Raw genomic sequence first — 16,689 nt, 5'->3', positions numbered from 1 at the left:
ATTGTGTTCTTCGTCCTTTGGCCTTTCTAGGCACTTTGATGGTGTCTAGACTCAGTTATCACTTGGCTTGCAAAAAAAACTAACTTTCAATCCATAAGACTCAAACCATTCAAAACTGACAAACTTGGCAATACCAATGCCTGAAGGTCGCAAGGCTCTAACAAAAACCCTAGAAAGAAGGAAAAAAGGGAGGGTCCCCATTTGCAATGGGGCGATGTGTGAAAAAGGTCACAACACAACTCAATCATTTTCAATCTAAAATATGATCACCAATCCTAGAATTTTGCCTTTTGTGGCTTTGAATTTTGCTGGACCGTTGTAAGTACAACAAGGGAATCCCCATTCCTAAATCAGCTTTAACAGCATTGCCTGATTTGAATGGAGATGACTATGTACCTCATTGACCACATTTCATATGTAGCAAATTTGTGTATGATACATGATATTGTAGCTTCAGATGTGGCTCTTAGATTGTTGGCTTCATCTTTGAAGGGAAGAGAATTTGATTGGTTGAAAGGCTTGGCACTTTATTCCATTACAGACTGGGATCGACTTGGAACTTTGTTTCACGAACAGCTTAAGGAAAGGGTGGGCAACTTGTCATTGATCTAGCATCTCACCACAGTAAAGAGAGCTTTCGTGGAGCCCACACCTGCTTTTGATTTCAGATTCAAGTGGACATGGGAGAGACTACCTATTGATGTCCGTCCTTTACCAGATTTGGGTTTTTGCTATTGTCTAAAAGCTTTTGATTTTGAAATTAATTTAATGATCCATTTATTAGTGGTAGAACCCTTTTAGAAGCTTGTAGTGTAACTATATCGTTTTTCTAATGAGTTGATAGGTTTCAAAAGGCAGCTTGGTATCCCAAATATATCAAGGTCTTATTTGAAAAATACTTATTTTTCTGAACTTGCTGCAGTGGAATGGAAATAGTCAAATTCATGCTTTGAACATGCCTTAAAATAGAAAAGCATGTGGTATAAAATCAAGTTTTCCTCATGTGAGATGAGTGTGCAAATGGTAGCATTTTTTGCCCTAGTAAGAGAAGATAAGATATTGCAGCTTTATCTTCAGTTTTTGTAGCAGAGCAGGTTGATTCTTGGTATATAGAAGATGTTAGTTAAGATCAAGACTCTTTGCCTACTACAGAAGAGCTGACTTGGTAGGGAATTCGTGAGAAATCTTCACAGTTTGAAGATGATTGTAGCAGTATGTATCAGAGAGACATCTGCCTCCATGAAGGAAGCATATCAAGGACCTGTTTTCTATCTTCCACAGAGTATGTTCTTCATGTTGATGAAGAAATGTGAAGAGATGGCTTTAGCAACAAGGTTTTGGCCTTGGTATAAAACCACCCCTTTCCGAGGATATTAAAAAAGGGACTGCTGATGAACTTTTGGATACACAGAAGATGGATCTATTTTTTATTTTTGAGGGAGGAATATAGTCATCTTTTAGATGAAGGGGAACATATGTATGTAGTGTCTGATTGCAGCACTGAGAAGCCTCATTTTTGGAACACATTCCTGTTATTTTGCAACAACACCGGTATTCCATTGAGATTCAAGACTTTTATGGGAAGTCCAGTCCACTTCAAGCCAAATATTGGCATTCCCTAAACAATGAGAACAAAAAACAGGAGCATTCAATGAGCAGTGTTAAGCCACTATACATGCTTAATTGGAAGCATGAGCAAGAGCTTCAGCTCCTAAAATTTCTTTCCTATCCCTTGCTTGGTGCAAATTGGCATTCCAATAATGGTGAATGGCAGACTCAACTAAGGATTCAGTCAGCAGAGCACAGGGAATTGAAAAGGTATAAAGTTTTGCTATTTTTCTTCTTACAATTTCTGTCTAGTTCTGTTTCAAAATTGATATTGTGGAGTATTATTATCAGGAGAGGCAGATACTTCTCCATGCCCACAAATGAGTGAGTTTGAGTAGGTTGCTGGCAGTGTTAGGCCTTTTTTTTTGCAAATAAGTTGTTGCAACCTAGATTAGTTTGTTTTCTCAAATAAATGCTTCCAACAAGAAGAGAGGTAGTGGAGCAGCCAGGCAGAATGTAGGTGTTTTTTGAATTTTCAGTTTAGGTTTGAAGGTTGTTGTATTTCTTCTTCTCTGCTTATTTCATGCTTAATGGATTAAGACCACATGCTTTTGGGCTTCTTCATCTTCCACATGCTAGAGACACCTTGTGAGTTGCCAAAATTGTAGCGTGAAAATTGCAGTCCAATGTATAATTAGGTTTGTGTGAGGTCTGTAGGCTAATGATTCTAGCTTTTTTGTTTATGGGAGCCTGCAAGTTGTGTCTTCAAAATATTCGCTGATGGCCTTAAGGGTGATGACATAATTCAGCTCTTGTTGACAAGGGATCTCCCAACCAATTCCTACATATTTTTGAAAATTCAGATTCAAATCTTTGGATGCAATTCTGCCTCACTGAAGGGGCAAACGGGCGTTGCTTATGTTACTGTATCACATTTTTTCCATTTTGAAAGCTTGCATTACTTTATTTAACGTGTCCTTAAGATGTTACATTTCACTATGTGCATGAACCTATATAAGGCAATAATTGCTTTGGAGACCATTTTGATCAGGGCAAGTTTGTGAAGGTTGCTCAGCAGACAATGAGGGCTTTATGTGAATTTGGATGGTCCTATAATTTTGGCAAAGATAGAAAAGGAGCATAGTGACATGGAAAGTAGTTATGGAGATGATGCGCAGACATGCAATGTGGGCAGCAAAGATGGCCATATCTCAGACGTAGGAACGACTATGATATCAACTTCAAATGTAAATGCACCATTGGGAAATGGAGCTCATGGCTTGGATATTTGATGGGCTTTTTTTTTAATATTGATAATTATATTTGAAGGTCATTAAAGGAGCCTGTGAGCCAGTGTGCAGACTTGGGCGTTGTTTCAAAAGAATAAGAGCTTGCGACCTTTTTTTAAGAGAATCGTACTCAACCGCTGTTAATTTTTTAAATGTAATTGTCCCTGCATTTCTGAAGAGTTTAGTGGCAATCTTCATTTATTTCCCTTATAGGTATGAGAAGGCTGCATTGTTGTGGTAGTTGTGTATATTTTCATTTTTGTGTATGCATATGTGCACATAAATAAAAACACATATAGATAAATACATATTAGGGTTAGGACTTGGTGGTGTACGTTTTATCATTCACCGAACATTAGAATAAAATATCCAAGGACACTCTATTCTCTCCTGAACAAAATCACTACTTGTGTGAAGATTGCGAGAAAGATCACAAGGCGACTCCAAGGTCTATATGTGCGAACGAGCGACTTTATGTTGGATAGCTTCCTTGGTTATGTATGCTGAAATACAAGGGGAACTTACGCTTGACCAATATCATTCACAAGCTGGGACTTAGACGAATATGGCCATGAATGCTCTCTTTTTTTTGTTTTGAATTTTCAGATTTGGACTCCAAAAAAAGGATAAGGGTTCAGATTTTCTATGCTCCTTCTAAGCTATTCCTATGAACTCAAGAGACGGTAAAGATTGGGAAAAATCAATAACGACACTTTGTTTCACCACACTTGGACATCTACACAAAGCAGGTGCAATCTTCTAAGGTTGTGCTTAAGATTTTTATACTTGTGAATAATACCATCAATCGAACAATATTTACTCCAAGTAAAAGTTAAGGCATCCACATCATAAGCTCAGGCTAACTTTACACATTGAACGGAAATTATCCATCCAAAGAAAGTATGAGCAAGAGTTTCACCAATCTAAACTATCAAATCCTTCATTCATCTAACAAATTTGAAAGCAAATTTACTCTAAGCAACACTATTATATTCTATTCTACTGTTGAAGAAAGTATGCAACCATGCAACCACTTAATAACAATAAGACTTCAAAGCAAATCTGCAAATGAACTTTTTATTATTCCAGTAGCTCTGAGCAACAATTTCATCAATCTCTCCACAACAATGAAATGAGAGAATGAGAGTTTATATAGATTTTTGAAAACTAATGAAAGGTTGAGATCAATCTAAGATCAGCGATTGAGATTAAGACAACACAACCCTAGATAGAGTTTCCCAAATTAAAACTAGAGACAAATGCATGTTAGACCAGTGGCGTAATTAGCCATCTCCTAGGAAGGCACATCCTTATCCTCGTGAGCAGCAGTATGTTCAATGAATCTAGACACAATTGAGCCGACCTCTTCCATGGTGACATGTGGCAGCATATTGATCGTGTATTCCCATCTGTCCAAGTCGTCTGGCAAATACAATCTCTCATTCTAGCTCTTGTTTTTGGAAGGCATCTCGGATGGACAAGAATTCTGATGCCTTGGTCAAATTTTGCTTCAGGACTGGTCCTATGACTGTGAAGAAAATCTCGAGTTTTGAGCTTGAGATTTTCCAGCTGCATATCACTTTCCCGGATGGTTTCTTTTTCAAGCAAATCAGCAGTTAAGAGGAGAATTTTACTCCCTATTTCTTTCATTTGCTCCTCGGTCTTAACAGTTTCAGCCTTTACTTTCTCTAAGATTTCGCTGCGTGCAACTAATGCCCAATGCCATGCATTGAAATCATAGGCAGCCCCTACTGCAATTATCTCCTTATCAATCAACTCTTGCTTATGCATGCCTTTCAATACTCTAAGGCACGGTATAACTCTGTCCTGAATATCTTGGAGGTCGACCCATGCTTCTGTCATGTTTGCAATTCGAGAAAGTAAGAAGGAGGTTTGTCCAAATGTCAACATCAATTTATCCATGAACGTGGCTGCTTCTTCTCTTTTGCTAGCAATCCACTCTTTGGCTTCTCTGGCTATTACCTTTTCTTCATCAAGATTTTCAGTTGCTCCTTGTGAAGGATTCGGAAGTAGAGGGATAGTTGCATCACCTTGGTTAAGTGGCTTGGCCAGGTGCCGAATGTATTCCTTTAGACGCTCAATTTCCTTCTTATATTCTGTTTTCTTTCTTACTTCTTTGTCTATTCTGGCTTTCATGGATGCAATTGAATTGTCTAAGTCTTCTACCCCCTGACCCTTTGTAGTAGGTCCCAAGTCAAAGGTGGTAATTTCATACTCTTGATGGGTTATATCTTCTTTTGAGTTGTTCACTTTTGGTACAACGATTTGAACTATTCGACAACGTGTCTCATCTCTCTGGATTGTGGAAAACTTCCTGGCAGGCTTCTTTGCAGCAACCTCTCCTAATTTGGCCAAGAAATTGGCCGTGTCATCTTCCTCTTCCTGAACTTCCACTGGTGCTTTTATTTTCAGTCTTTCTTTCAGCCAATCAGGGATCGTAGGTTGCTCAATGCCTTCCTCCTCCTGATCATTCTCTTCACATGGCATATTTTGGCCTCCTCGAAGAGGGGTAATCATTCCCTCTTGAAATTCATTGCCTAGAATATCCATTTCATTATCAAGCATCGATCTCCCTTTAAATAATAGCTTCAACAAAAGCATCAATCCATCTAGAATCCTCTTTAAGAAACTTAGGCACAATTTCCAATGATGTGTAAATTATTAAATTGATCCCCATAATAATTTGCCTAGGAGAAATAACGTTGTAACTTAAATGTGTCTCCAACTTAAGTCATAATGATGAGTTATAACATTTAATCTCCAATCATTAGCTTATTGGGCTATTAATAAAATTATTCACTCATTCCCTTGTTAAATTTATTAATCCTAGCCTGGGGAATACTGTAGGCTAGGACTTGACTCCTTGTAGCCTGTCATTGAAGAGGGGACATGACATTCATCTTCCTGCTGGATTGACTCTACATTTTCCACATGGACCGGAGAAGGAATTTTTATCTCAGCTAATGATTCATCAATAGTTAATACATTGTTTCTATTCCTAGATGCGGTAGAACGAGATGGTTCTTGCCTTTGCTTCTTTTGAGCAGGTCCTTCATCTATAACTGTCTTGCCCTTTGTCCTTGAAGAGATTCCAACTTCTTTCTTCTTTTCCCTAGAGTTAATGCTTTCATTGGATTCAACATTTTGAGATGCTTCTGCATTTTAAGAATATGCTTCTGTTTCACCCATTGGGTTATAAGTCAAGGTTATATTCTTTCGTCCTAGCCCATGAACTTGTTGATCGACACACCACTTAGAATACTTGACCACTGGCCTCATTAAGGTAGCCAAATCTGCATGCTCTGGTTTAGACCAACTCACAGGAGGAAGAGTTGCATTCTAGTCAAAGCGAGGCTGAGTGTATTCTCCGTCATCTTCCAACTAATCCGGCACATGAAAAAGTTCAGTTGTTCTGATCAAGCTTACTAGTAGTTTGGACCATAGTCTTTTCCTGATGTCAAACTCATCAGCAACCCCTGCCCAAAAATCTTCTAGGTCTACTCTATGTCTGTACCTTTCTCCATTTACTGCCCCAATATTTTTGTGAGGGTCATAATCAGCCCTAGACCGGTAGAATGTGAAAGGGTACCATTGCATCTCAAGTCTGACACTCCCAACTGCTTGTGCCGTTGGGCAAGACTCCAACATATTTCCAATGAAGAAAGGAAAGGAAATAGCTGCCTTCTGCTTTGCTCTTTGGAAGCCCTGATATGTCTCCAACTGTCTAAGGACCTCAAGTAGGACCATTCTGTTGGTAGGATAGATTGGAAGTTGATAAGGACAACCAATAAAACCTTGAACTCTTATGTATGTGAATTTTGGAAATTGGATAAACCAAGATCCATACTTGCTGATTAAACTCTTGGCTTCATGAGAAAGCCTTTGATGAGTTCCTCCTTGTAGTGTCCTTGTGATATACATCAGGAATGCATCATTTACCCGCTTGAAGTGGGTCTTTTCACTAAGTTGCAACTGCGGGTAATAGTCATATGACTTGAACTTATTCTCCCCGTTGACTACTACACCTTTGCAAATCAATCTTGTGTATTTGTAATTTCTGGCCAACAGGAAGACAATGTAGGAGCTCATGTAAAATGATTTTGTCCTTTCTAAGCTCTTCAACTGTTCATCTAAATTATCACTATTTATTCGGGACCAATTGAACATTTTAACTCCTAAGGTGATCTCATCGATGAAGTAATACATCCATGTTTCGAATGGTGCACCCTGAGGGTTACCCATTACTCTGTTCAGCAGTAGGATGATGTCACCATATTCGTCTTCGAAGTCTGTGTGCAGTAGCTTCTTTGGCACTTTCTTGAGGGAAGCCCTAGGCTTTTCTAACTGTGACTTGTTGACATTTGTTGCACAGAGGTCAGGTTGGCCATCATAAAGTTTTTGGGTGTCTTCTTTGGTTTTATATGAAGTTCTGTTGTAGTTTGGTATCCCAAACACTTCCTGAACGGTTAAATCTCCAAGATGAGCTAAAAATCTTCCATCGGGTGCAATGATCTCTCTTTCTTGTGCGTTGTAGTGAATAGCACATTCAACCATCAGTTTTGCACGTTCCATGGCTGGTGAAAATCCAGTTGCTTGGGTGATGCCATTTCTCATCATCTGGCGGGCAATAGGTGTTGGCAGGTACCCATCGTGCCCGTACATTCTCTTATTGAGTTCTTTGAAATCAACGTGCTCGAGGTTGGTGTTTGTGACATTCTTCCATTTAGAATTGATCTTCGATTCTGGCTGCAACCCTTTATTGGCAAACTTCATTTGTGCTTTTCTCGAAGGTGCTCCTTTGGTAGTCATCAACTTGCAAAAGACATAAAAATTTAACATTATTTTCGAGAAAATTCAAAGGTTCTAACTTTGATTTTGATCCTTTTTACTTGAAAATTTTACTTTCAGCCTGTCAAAAAGCTAAATATCTGTGAATAATCAGACTGAAAGTGGAAGAATCTGGCCAAGTATTTGGTAAATTTCATGAAATGAATGAATAAGACAGGAGGAGGGTGGAAGTAATCAGTCAAACTCGGATTCTGGATCTTCAAATTTGATCTTGTGACTGAAAATCTACCTTCAATTCTGAAAATTCCGTCTTGAACTTAGAAAAAACACTCTATTTCTTTCTTCCAACACTTAGAAAATTTTACTTCTTCAAAATTCAATCTTCCAAAACTTCAAGAGAGAGAAAACTTCTTCCAAAATCAAACTCCAATCTTCAAACTTGATAATGAATTTTGAAAGGGACAAGTTGAGTTGATATAGAGTTGAGAAGTTTGATTTTTAGAAGCTTCCTGTTTTTTTTTTTGTTTTTGTTTTTATCCAGGTTCATCGAACTTAGCCTTAGGTTCATCGATGAAGTAATACATCCATGTTTCGAATGGTGCACCCTGAGGGTTGCCCATTACTCTGTTCAGCAGTAGGATGATGTCACCATATTCTTTTTTGAAGTCTGTGCGCAATAGCTTCTTTGGCACTTTCTTGAGGGAAGCCCTAGGCTTTTCTAACCATGACTTGTTGACATTTGTTGCACAGAGGTCAGGTTGGCCATCATAAAGTTTTTGGGTGTCTTCTTTGGTTTTATATGAAGTTCTGTTGTAGTTTGGTATCCCAAACACTTCATGAATGGCTAAATCTCCAAGATGAGCTAAAACTCTTCCATCAGGTGCAATGATCTCTCTTTCTTGTGCGTTGTAGTGAATAGCACATTCGACCATCAGTTTTGCACATTCCATGGCTGGTGAAAATCCAGTTGCCTGGATGATGCCATTTCTCATCATCTGGCGGGCAATAGGTGTTGGCAGGTACCCATCGTGCCCATACATTCTCTTCTTGAATTCTTTGAAATCAACGTGCTTGAGGTTGGTGTCTGTGACATTCTTCCATTTAGAATTGATCTTCGATTTTGGCTGCAACCCTTTATTGGCAAACTTCATTTGTGCTTTTCTCGAAGGTGCTCCTTTGGTAGTCATCAACCTGCAAAAGACATAAAAATTTAACATTATTTTCGAGAAAATTCAAAGGTTCTAACTTTGATTTTGATCCTTTTTACTTGAAAATTTTACTTTCAGCCTGTCAAAGAGCTAAATATCTGTGAATAATCAGACTGAAAGTGGAAGAATCTGGCCAAGTATTTGGTAAATTTCATGAAATGAATGAATAAGACAGGAGGAGGGTGGAAGTAATCAGTCAAACTTGGATTCTGGATCTTCAAATTTGATCTTGTGACTGAAAATCTACCTTCAATTCTGAAAATTCCGTCTTGAACTCAGAAAAAGCACTTTATTTCTTTCTTCCAACACTTAGAAAATTTTACTTCTTCAAAATTCAATCTTCCAAAACTTCAAGAGAGAGAAAACTTCTTCCAAAATCAAACTCCAATCTTCAAACTTGATAATGAATTTTGAAAGGGACAAGTTGAGTTGATATGGAGTTGAGAAGTTCGATTTTTAGAAGCTTCCTGTTTTTTTTGTTTTTTTGTTTTTATCCAAGTTCATGGAACTTAGCCTTGTTTTATTTCTTCCAAAATGGAAAGTTTTATTCTTCATCCAAGGCGATTTGGCATAGAATCTTTTAGATGATTCTCCAAAATTTTTCTAAGTGTTGATCTTATTCTCCCTTTGAAAATAATTTAAGTGTTGGAAAAATATAAAAATATTTCCATGTATTTTATTTTCCAACCCCTTCATCTTGATCAATGGTGAATTATCCATGTGCTTTGAGTCAAATTTATTTGCTCTAAGCGATTTTCTCTTTCTCATGATGAACTTGATTATCTTCATGTCTAGCCTGATTTCATCATTTGGCTAGCCATTTCATCTTCCCATCTAGGAGGACTTGGTGCTCATCTTTCCATAAGCGGACTTGGAGAGTGCTAGTGCCAAGGTGGACTTTCTAATTTCTATGCCATTTCTCTTTGATTAATTTTCTTACCTTGCCACCATCAACTTTTCCTAGGCGGACCTTGTAGATGCTTAGACAATCCTTTCATCTTGCTTGGCGGACTTTGGAAATTGCTTTGCATGTTCATCTTGTTTAGACATCTTTCCTCTTTGCTGGGCGGAGTTTACCTCTTCATTGGCTATGTCCTTTATGTCTTGGGCAAATTTTGTAATCGTTTGGACATTTGAATTCCAACCCTTCCTAACCTTGGGCGGACTTTGATGTTAAGTGGACATTCTTCTTGGCAGACTTCCAACTTATTAAGACATATTCTTCAATCTCCCTAGGCGAACTTCATCTATGCTTAGGCTAAGGTGGATTTTCATCTTGTTTAGACATAAGGGAGGTTGGACTTAACCAATGTTTAGACCATGCTTTCTTTTTAATCCTCATGCCATGTCCCATCTTCTTCCAAGGTGGACTTTAGATAGTCTTTGTCATGCTCAATCTTGTGCAATTTTACCAAGGCAGACTTCATCTCTCATTGGACATACCTTAAGGCAAACTTGATACTTGTTTGGACATTTTTATATGCCTAGGTCGGACTTTAGAGGTGATTGGACATGTGCAAGAGCGAATTTCACCGTATGTTTGAACATCCTTCCTCTTGGCGGACTTCACCCATGCTTTGGACAAGGCGGACTTGATGGCTTCTTTGCCATGCTTTCTACATGCCTAGCGGACTTTGCCTTGGTTTGGACATCCTTTCTATGTGCAGGTTGGACTTTGAATATGTCTTGGACATGCTTGCTTGCTGCAGGTCGGAGTTCAAGCTCTCTTGGCATGTTGCTTTTCATGTGGCAGACTTTGAGTAGTCTTCCAGCCATGCTCATCATTAGACGAATTTGATAGATGCTTTTCCATGGCGGACTTTGATGCTTGTTGGACAATGCCAACTCCCAAGCTAGGGCGGTCTTAATGAAGGTTTGGACATAGGTCTATGTGCCATGCTTCTTGAATTCCTTGATCATCTCTGCCATTTTCAAGTTTAATCTACCATTTTCTTGTTTGTTCTGCCATGTTGCTCCTCTGGGACATCTGGAACTAAGCCCTAGCTTGGAGATTTTATCCTACTTTTTATACTCAGAGGCACAATTTTTGACTCTGAAGACATGGGCATTGATGCCATGACCTAAGGGACCAAACCCTAAATCTACTTTACAAAAAGTAGAAAAAAACAAAAAAGCAAAAATCAAGCCAAAAAGCTGCTTCCTGGATTGTGCCCAAAGTGCCAAAAATAAAAAAACGAAAAAGCAAAAAAGCAGAATTCCTAAAAAATAGGAAGGTGTCAGAATTGACTCAAAGCAATTGCGATCTTCGTCCTTCGTGCCTTTTGAGTGCTTTGGTGATGTCTAGGCACTGATTGGGGCAAGAATTCTTTATTTGGCTCAAGGGGACTCTTAAAAAAACTCACTCTAAACTCTCGAAAATAGAGACTTATGAAATTGCAACGCTAAGACAAAACCCTAAAAAGCAAACTACTGGGGGTTCCCATTTGCAATGGGGCGATGTGTGAAATAGGTCGCAACAGGACTTAGGAAGGCCTTTGTAAAAACTATGAGAGAGTGGGTGCATTAATAGGATTAAGAAGTTTTCTCTGAATGTTTTTATGTTATTGCTGTGCATATTTCCAGCTCAACTATTTTGTCCTTTCCTCCATCCATGTTACTCCAATCAAGAGTGCATTTGTGTATAATTGCACGTTGATTTATCACATAATTTGTTCTTAAATATCAAATAGACATCTCAATTTGAACGATGAGAACCAAGTAATTTTTTTCAATTTGTCAGTAAAATGTGGTTCTCAGAGGATGATAGAAGTCTTTATCATTTTCTTTTTAGTTTTTACTTTTAATTTTCACTTAATAGTGAAAGGATGAAATAACTTTGCTTATGATTTGTGAACTTACTTGACTTTAATATTTTAACGTTGACTTGATTTTTATCCAACATCTCTTGTTTTTGCAGCTTTGTTCATGGTGTGCAAGAACTGTAGCTTCTTTGACGTCCTGCTCGCGTGAAGAAGACAGATTTGGAGTTGCTCAACTGAGTGGCTATAATGGTATAGTTGTTTCTACATTATTATCATGCTTGCTTATTGTTGAGGTGTACCTAGGCAAACGGAGCAACATCCAGTCTATGCGTTTAGTGGGGCCTGCAAGCATCAGGTGGAATTTACCATCAAGAGGTGGAATTATTGAGACGGGGAAAAAACAGGGGCTTGCATTAAAAAAGAAGTCTACTTTACATAAAAAAGCTTATGCAATGGCTGATGTGCTTCGCACAGGCATCTATCAAATTGTAAGTGTATTTAAAGATGAGATGCTTCTAGGTGGGACTCGCAATGCTGGACTTTCAGTTGCAGAAAGGGATTGGCTAAGCAAAAATAAACCATTGTATGGAACTCATGACATGTTGCTTCAAGAATTGAGTCTATTCTTGGAGTTCCGAGCAAATTAATCCCCTTGTAGTTAGATATGGTAAGCAGAGGATGATAGTAATATTGTTAGAATTTAGAAACCATTATTGTTTAATACAGAGTGTACAGATTAATTGGAGGGTATCTTCAGCTAATTGAATAGTAACAGGTTGATTGTTATTCTGGCAAAACTTTAAAGAGATTCAAATTTGACCTGGCAATGGAGTTTTAACTTTCATATCAATTGGTGATTTCCAAGTGTAAGTATTATGTTTTTCTAGTGCACTTGAAAGTGTAGAATCTGGGACTGTACATTCCAATTATGTTCCAGTTTCTAAACTGTAAGTTCTGGATATTCTGCAGATAAAAATCTGGTAGCTTTTTGTGCACTCATAGCCGACTGGATTCTTCGTTGGTACCTATATCTTAAATGGAAGCTTATTCCAGTGTTTATAAAGTTTTTCTTTGCCTTTTCACATCCTTTCAAACTTGGATTAAATTTATCTGCCATGGAACAGCCTGGATATTGCCGCTTATGAGTTCATACACTTCACATATACCATTAAACAGCATACAATTCTCTGGGTCGAAATAATTCCCAGACTATTAGCTACTGCTGCTTTGCTACAGCCTAACCCTCCTAAAACTTGAACACTTTGGCTTAAGATAATCAAATTGTTTACACCAATTCCATCAAAAACTTACCCTAGTTTGTCTAGTTAATCTATAAGGAATCCTTCAATTTCATATGTGCATCTTTATGTTTGGTAATTGTTGATAATATTGGGATGGTCTCGTAATTCATGGTAGAGAATTTTGCAGATATTTTATGCCATTGTTTTACTCATTCTAATATCTGATGTTGGGTAGCTATTTGAAAATTTCACTTAGCTTACTGTTTTGTCCAATTTATTTCCCGTCATCTGAATGTTTTGTTGGACAATCTCATACATAACACGATTGTTTCTGGGATAACATGAGTACATGCTTTTTCTGACTGAGAAAGGTTGTACTGAAAAATATTAATTCCCCTCCGCTCTCCCCCACCCTACAATTATTGATTTGTACGTAAAAAATTCCAGGGAGATGAATCAATTGACCTTTAAAAAGTGTGATAAACATATAGGGATGAGGTGTAAATTGACAATGCTTGAAAATATCAAGTTATTTTTATTTGGACTATTGACAATTTTCATCATTTTCTTAAGCCCGTTATTTTCAGATAATGGAGTGAAATGCAACAACCTTGGCGACCATTTTCAGAATAATGGTAATAGCTGATAAGAATGTTTTGATGGGTTTTCATGCAGTGATATATTTTTCAAGTATATGCACTTCGGTATAATAGTATCTTTATTAGATATTGCTACATTTTCTTTGTTCCTATTCCGTTTCTTGTCCGTGTAGTGTAACCCCATCTCTTTCTTTCTACGGTTCAAAGCATACACTAGTCGATCTACAATGTGTTTGGAGCAAGGGAAAGCTAATTGGATAATACAAAAGCAAACTATGGAGTTTGCAATTGTGGGTCGAGGGAGCTTTTAGTGGCACAGGTTCATGCAAATCGGTGGACTTCTATAAGATTTTTATTTTATGAAAAAGAAAAAAAAGTTATAGAAAACGAGGTCAGTCATCACTTACCGGTGATCATATCAATTGATTGGCACTAGGTATTTTATTGAAAAGGTTTATGATAGCTAAAACTCTTTACTGATACTTGAAAATAATGTTGTTTTGTTCTAATTTGAATCAGTTTTAACAATTTTTTTTTTTTTAAAAACTTTTAATTAATTATTCATTCAGCATCTATGTTCAAACAAGGAAAGAGAGAAGCCAAAACAAGTAACCATAACACCAAATTTACATGAAAAACTTGTTGAACCCAAGGCAGGACTAAGAGGGGCTGGGGGATGGGGGTGTAAATCAGTCTAAACAAAAATTTAATGCAACAGAAACAATTAATCAACAACACATCCAACACATGAACATCAAGATTTTTTATGTAGAAAACTCAAACAGGGAAAAACCATGGTGAGTATCTGCCCACAAAATATATCCACTATGTATATCGGATTACAATGAAAAGAGCTTAGTGCTTCGGACTTGCAAACTACGATTAACTGCCCTTGGGGTAAAATACAAAAGAGGACTTCAAAAATAGAAGTATACAAAAATGATTTGAAAAGAAGGATTTTCTGATTATGAAGCTATTCTTGAACTCCACATCAAGCGACTAACATCATCATACACAATTAAGATCTCAACTATCAACACTGTCTCATACATCTTCCATAGTCTCAAAACAATTTGCATATCATTTGAACACATCTCTTCTTCTCTGCTCTTCATTGAATTTTGCACACCACATTCTCTACACTGTTCTTTCCACTCTTTCTACACTCAACACCTCATTCTTTACATAATTCAATCACATTCATTTCTTATATATAAGATAGATAATCAAAGTTTGAACAAAGTCGACTTGAACCAAAATATGCCTTCCGTACCAAAAACACATACATCGATCCACTCTAGGAGAGAGAGGACCAAACCACATATTCCAAAGATTAATTCATTGATCCACAATCACCAAGAACATAACCAACAACATACCAACATGTTACACATCCATATAAGCAATTAACGAGCAAAACATATCTTCTAATGCAAATAACTTTAATCCGAATCTCCACATGTTACGGTGAGACCCATAACACATCAAATTACCTTCCACAAAACATATCCAGATCCAAAGATAGGTCTAGCATAGAGTATCACAACTTGTTATGAAATATACCACAACTTCCAGAGAACACATATTTTCAGACCATAGAATCAACATATCCATGATACCAAAACCATAATCAAAGAAGATAACATCATCAAACAATGTTGACAACACTTTTTGGACCCGAACACTTCCATAACAACCAATAGAACAATTGCAACATTAACACGAAGATATATTTGCACCAACAAATATTCCAAACCAATAAGTATCCAGACAACAAGTTTGACATCAATGACAACCATAGCAACACATTTTTCCAACAATCTCCCCTTTGTCATTGATGGCAACACTTGACAACACTTGATTAAATTCAACATGCAACCAAAACTTGACCAAATTGCAAAACAATACTGCTTTGTCAAAAATGTTGCAAATACTGCTCTAACTCTATATCTCCCCCCAAAACAAAAACTTCTTTAACTCTATCTCTACCTCTCTCTCTTTGCCATCAAGGACAAAGGCCACAACAACACTACACACACCACTGTTCCCTCTGAGAGCAACCACAACATCAATTTAGGAAAAGAAATAAGCATAAAAGCTCCCCCTAGAAAGATGGACCTCCACAATGCACCTAGCTAAAAGGAGGGGCAATAACCCCAAGCTTCTCTTGAAGAAACTCACATGTATTCTTTGCCAACTCCTTAGTGAAAATGTCTACAACCTGCTCTTTTGTAGAAATGTACTCCAATTGAACTTCCTTCTCAACAACTTTCTCCCTTAAGTAGTGATATTCGATTGAAATGTTTTGCTCTTAAATGTATAATTGGATTTTTCAAAATGTTTATTGCACTTGTATTGTCACATATAATAGCAATTGCTTCATTATATGTTATCGTGATATCTTTAAGAGTTTGTCTCATCCACATCACCTAAGTATAGCAAGATGCTGTTGCAATATAATGCACTGCTTCAACAGTAGATAGGGAAACTTAATCTTGTTTCTTATTGAACCAGGAGACCAATCTGTCTCTTAAAATGAAAGCACTGCCAATTTTTTACTCTTCTCGTCATCAACATTTCCAGCTCAATCTGCATCAGTATAAGCTTTCATCATGAAATCTCCACTTTTTTTGTACTAAAGTCCAAAGTCCACAATACCTTTCAAATATTTGAAAATTCTTTTCACAGCTTGCTCATGTGTCACCTTCAGATTTGCCTGAAATTTAGCCATCAAACAATCATCTTGCGTGATATTTGGTCTAGACAATCAAATACAACAATCCATCAATCATCAATATGTACTTCTTCTGTTCAACCTTCAAAGACTCATTATCTTTGCTCAACTTACATCCAATGGTTAAAGGAGTTGTAATCGGTTTACAATAATCAAAACCATTTTATTTTTAAATCACTATCTGTTTTTGGCTTGCTACCTTAAACATTTGCACATTCTTTTTAACATGCACATATTTCCAAATGATATATATATATATTCCCACAACATATGAAATCATCAATTAAGTCTGCAACAAGGTGACCTTTGGATGAAACATTAATACCACAAAAGTTGGCTCCAAAACATATGAACCAAGGCAAATAGGTCACAACAGACCATGCAAAGGGCTTAACTTACCCCAAAACTACCTTATCATGTCAGCATAGATCATACTTCTTAATGCAAAGTACATTTAGCATTCGCAAACTCAACTGCCAAGTCAAGTTGGCCTTTTAAG

General features: G+C 37.3%; 1 protein-coding gene across 2 annotated transcripts in view; it reads left to right on the top strand.

The window, feature by feature from the left end:
* The window catches only part of LOC131032441 (uncharacterized), a 49,842-nt gene extending 37,139 nt beyond the window's left edge, over positions 1–12,703 (top strand). Inside the window, exons 4-5 of one of the 2 annotated variants that reach the window (XR_009103448.2) lie at positions 11,772–12,482; positions 12,586–12,703. Coding sequence is in view for 1 of the 2 variants with exons in the window: in XM_057963412.2 (XP_057819395.2) it covers positions 11,772–12,263 (492 nt within the window). In the remaining variant the exon portion in view is untranslated. Of the gene's footprint in view, positions 1–11,771 lie in introns of both variants that reach the window. The other variant, XM_057963412.2, reaches the window with a different exon arrangement.
* Positions 12,704–16,689: the final 3,986 nt, after the last annotated feature.

The sequence above is a fragment of the Cryptomeria japonica genome, chromosome 11, assembly GCF_030272615.1.
Source record: "Cryptomeria japonica chromosome 11, Sugi_1.0, whole genome shotgun sequence".
NCBI classification, from domain to species: domain Eukaryota; kingdom Viridiplantae; phylum Streptophyta; class Pinopsida; order Cupressales; family Cupressaceae; genus Cryptomeria; species Cryptomeria japonica.
Note: the sequence above shows the minus strand (reverse complement) of the source record. Positions and strands in the feature narration are given on the sequence as shown.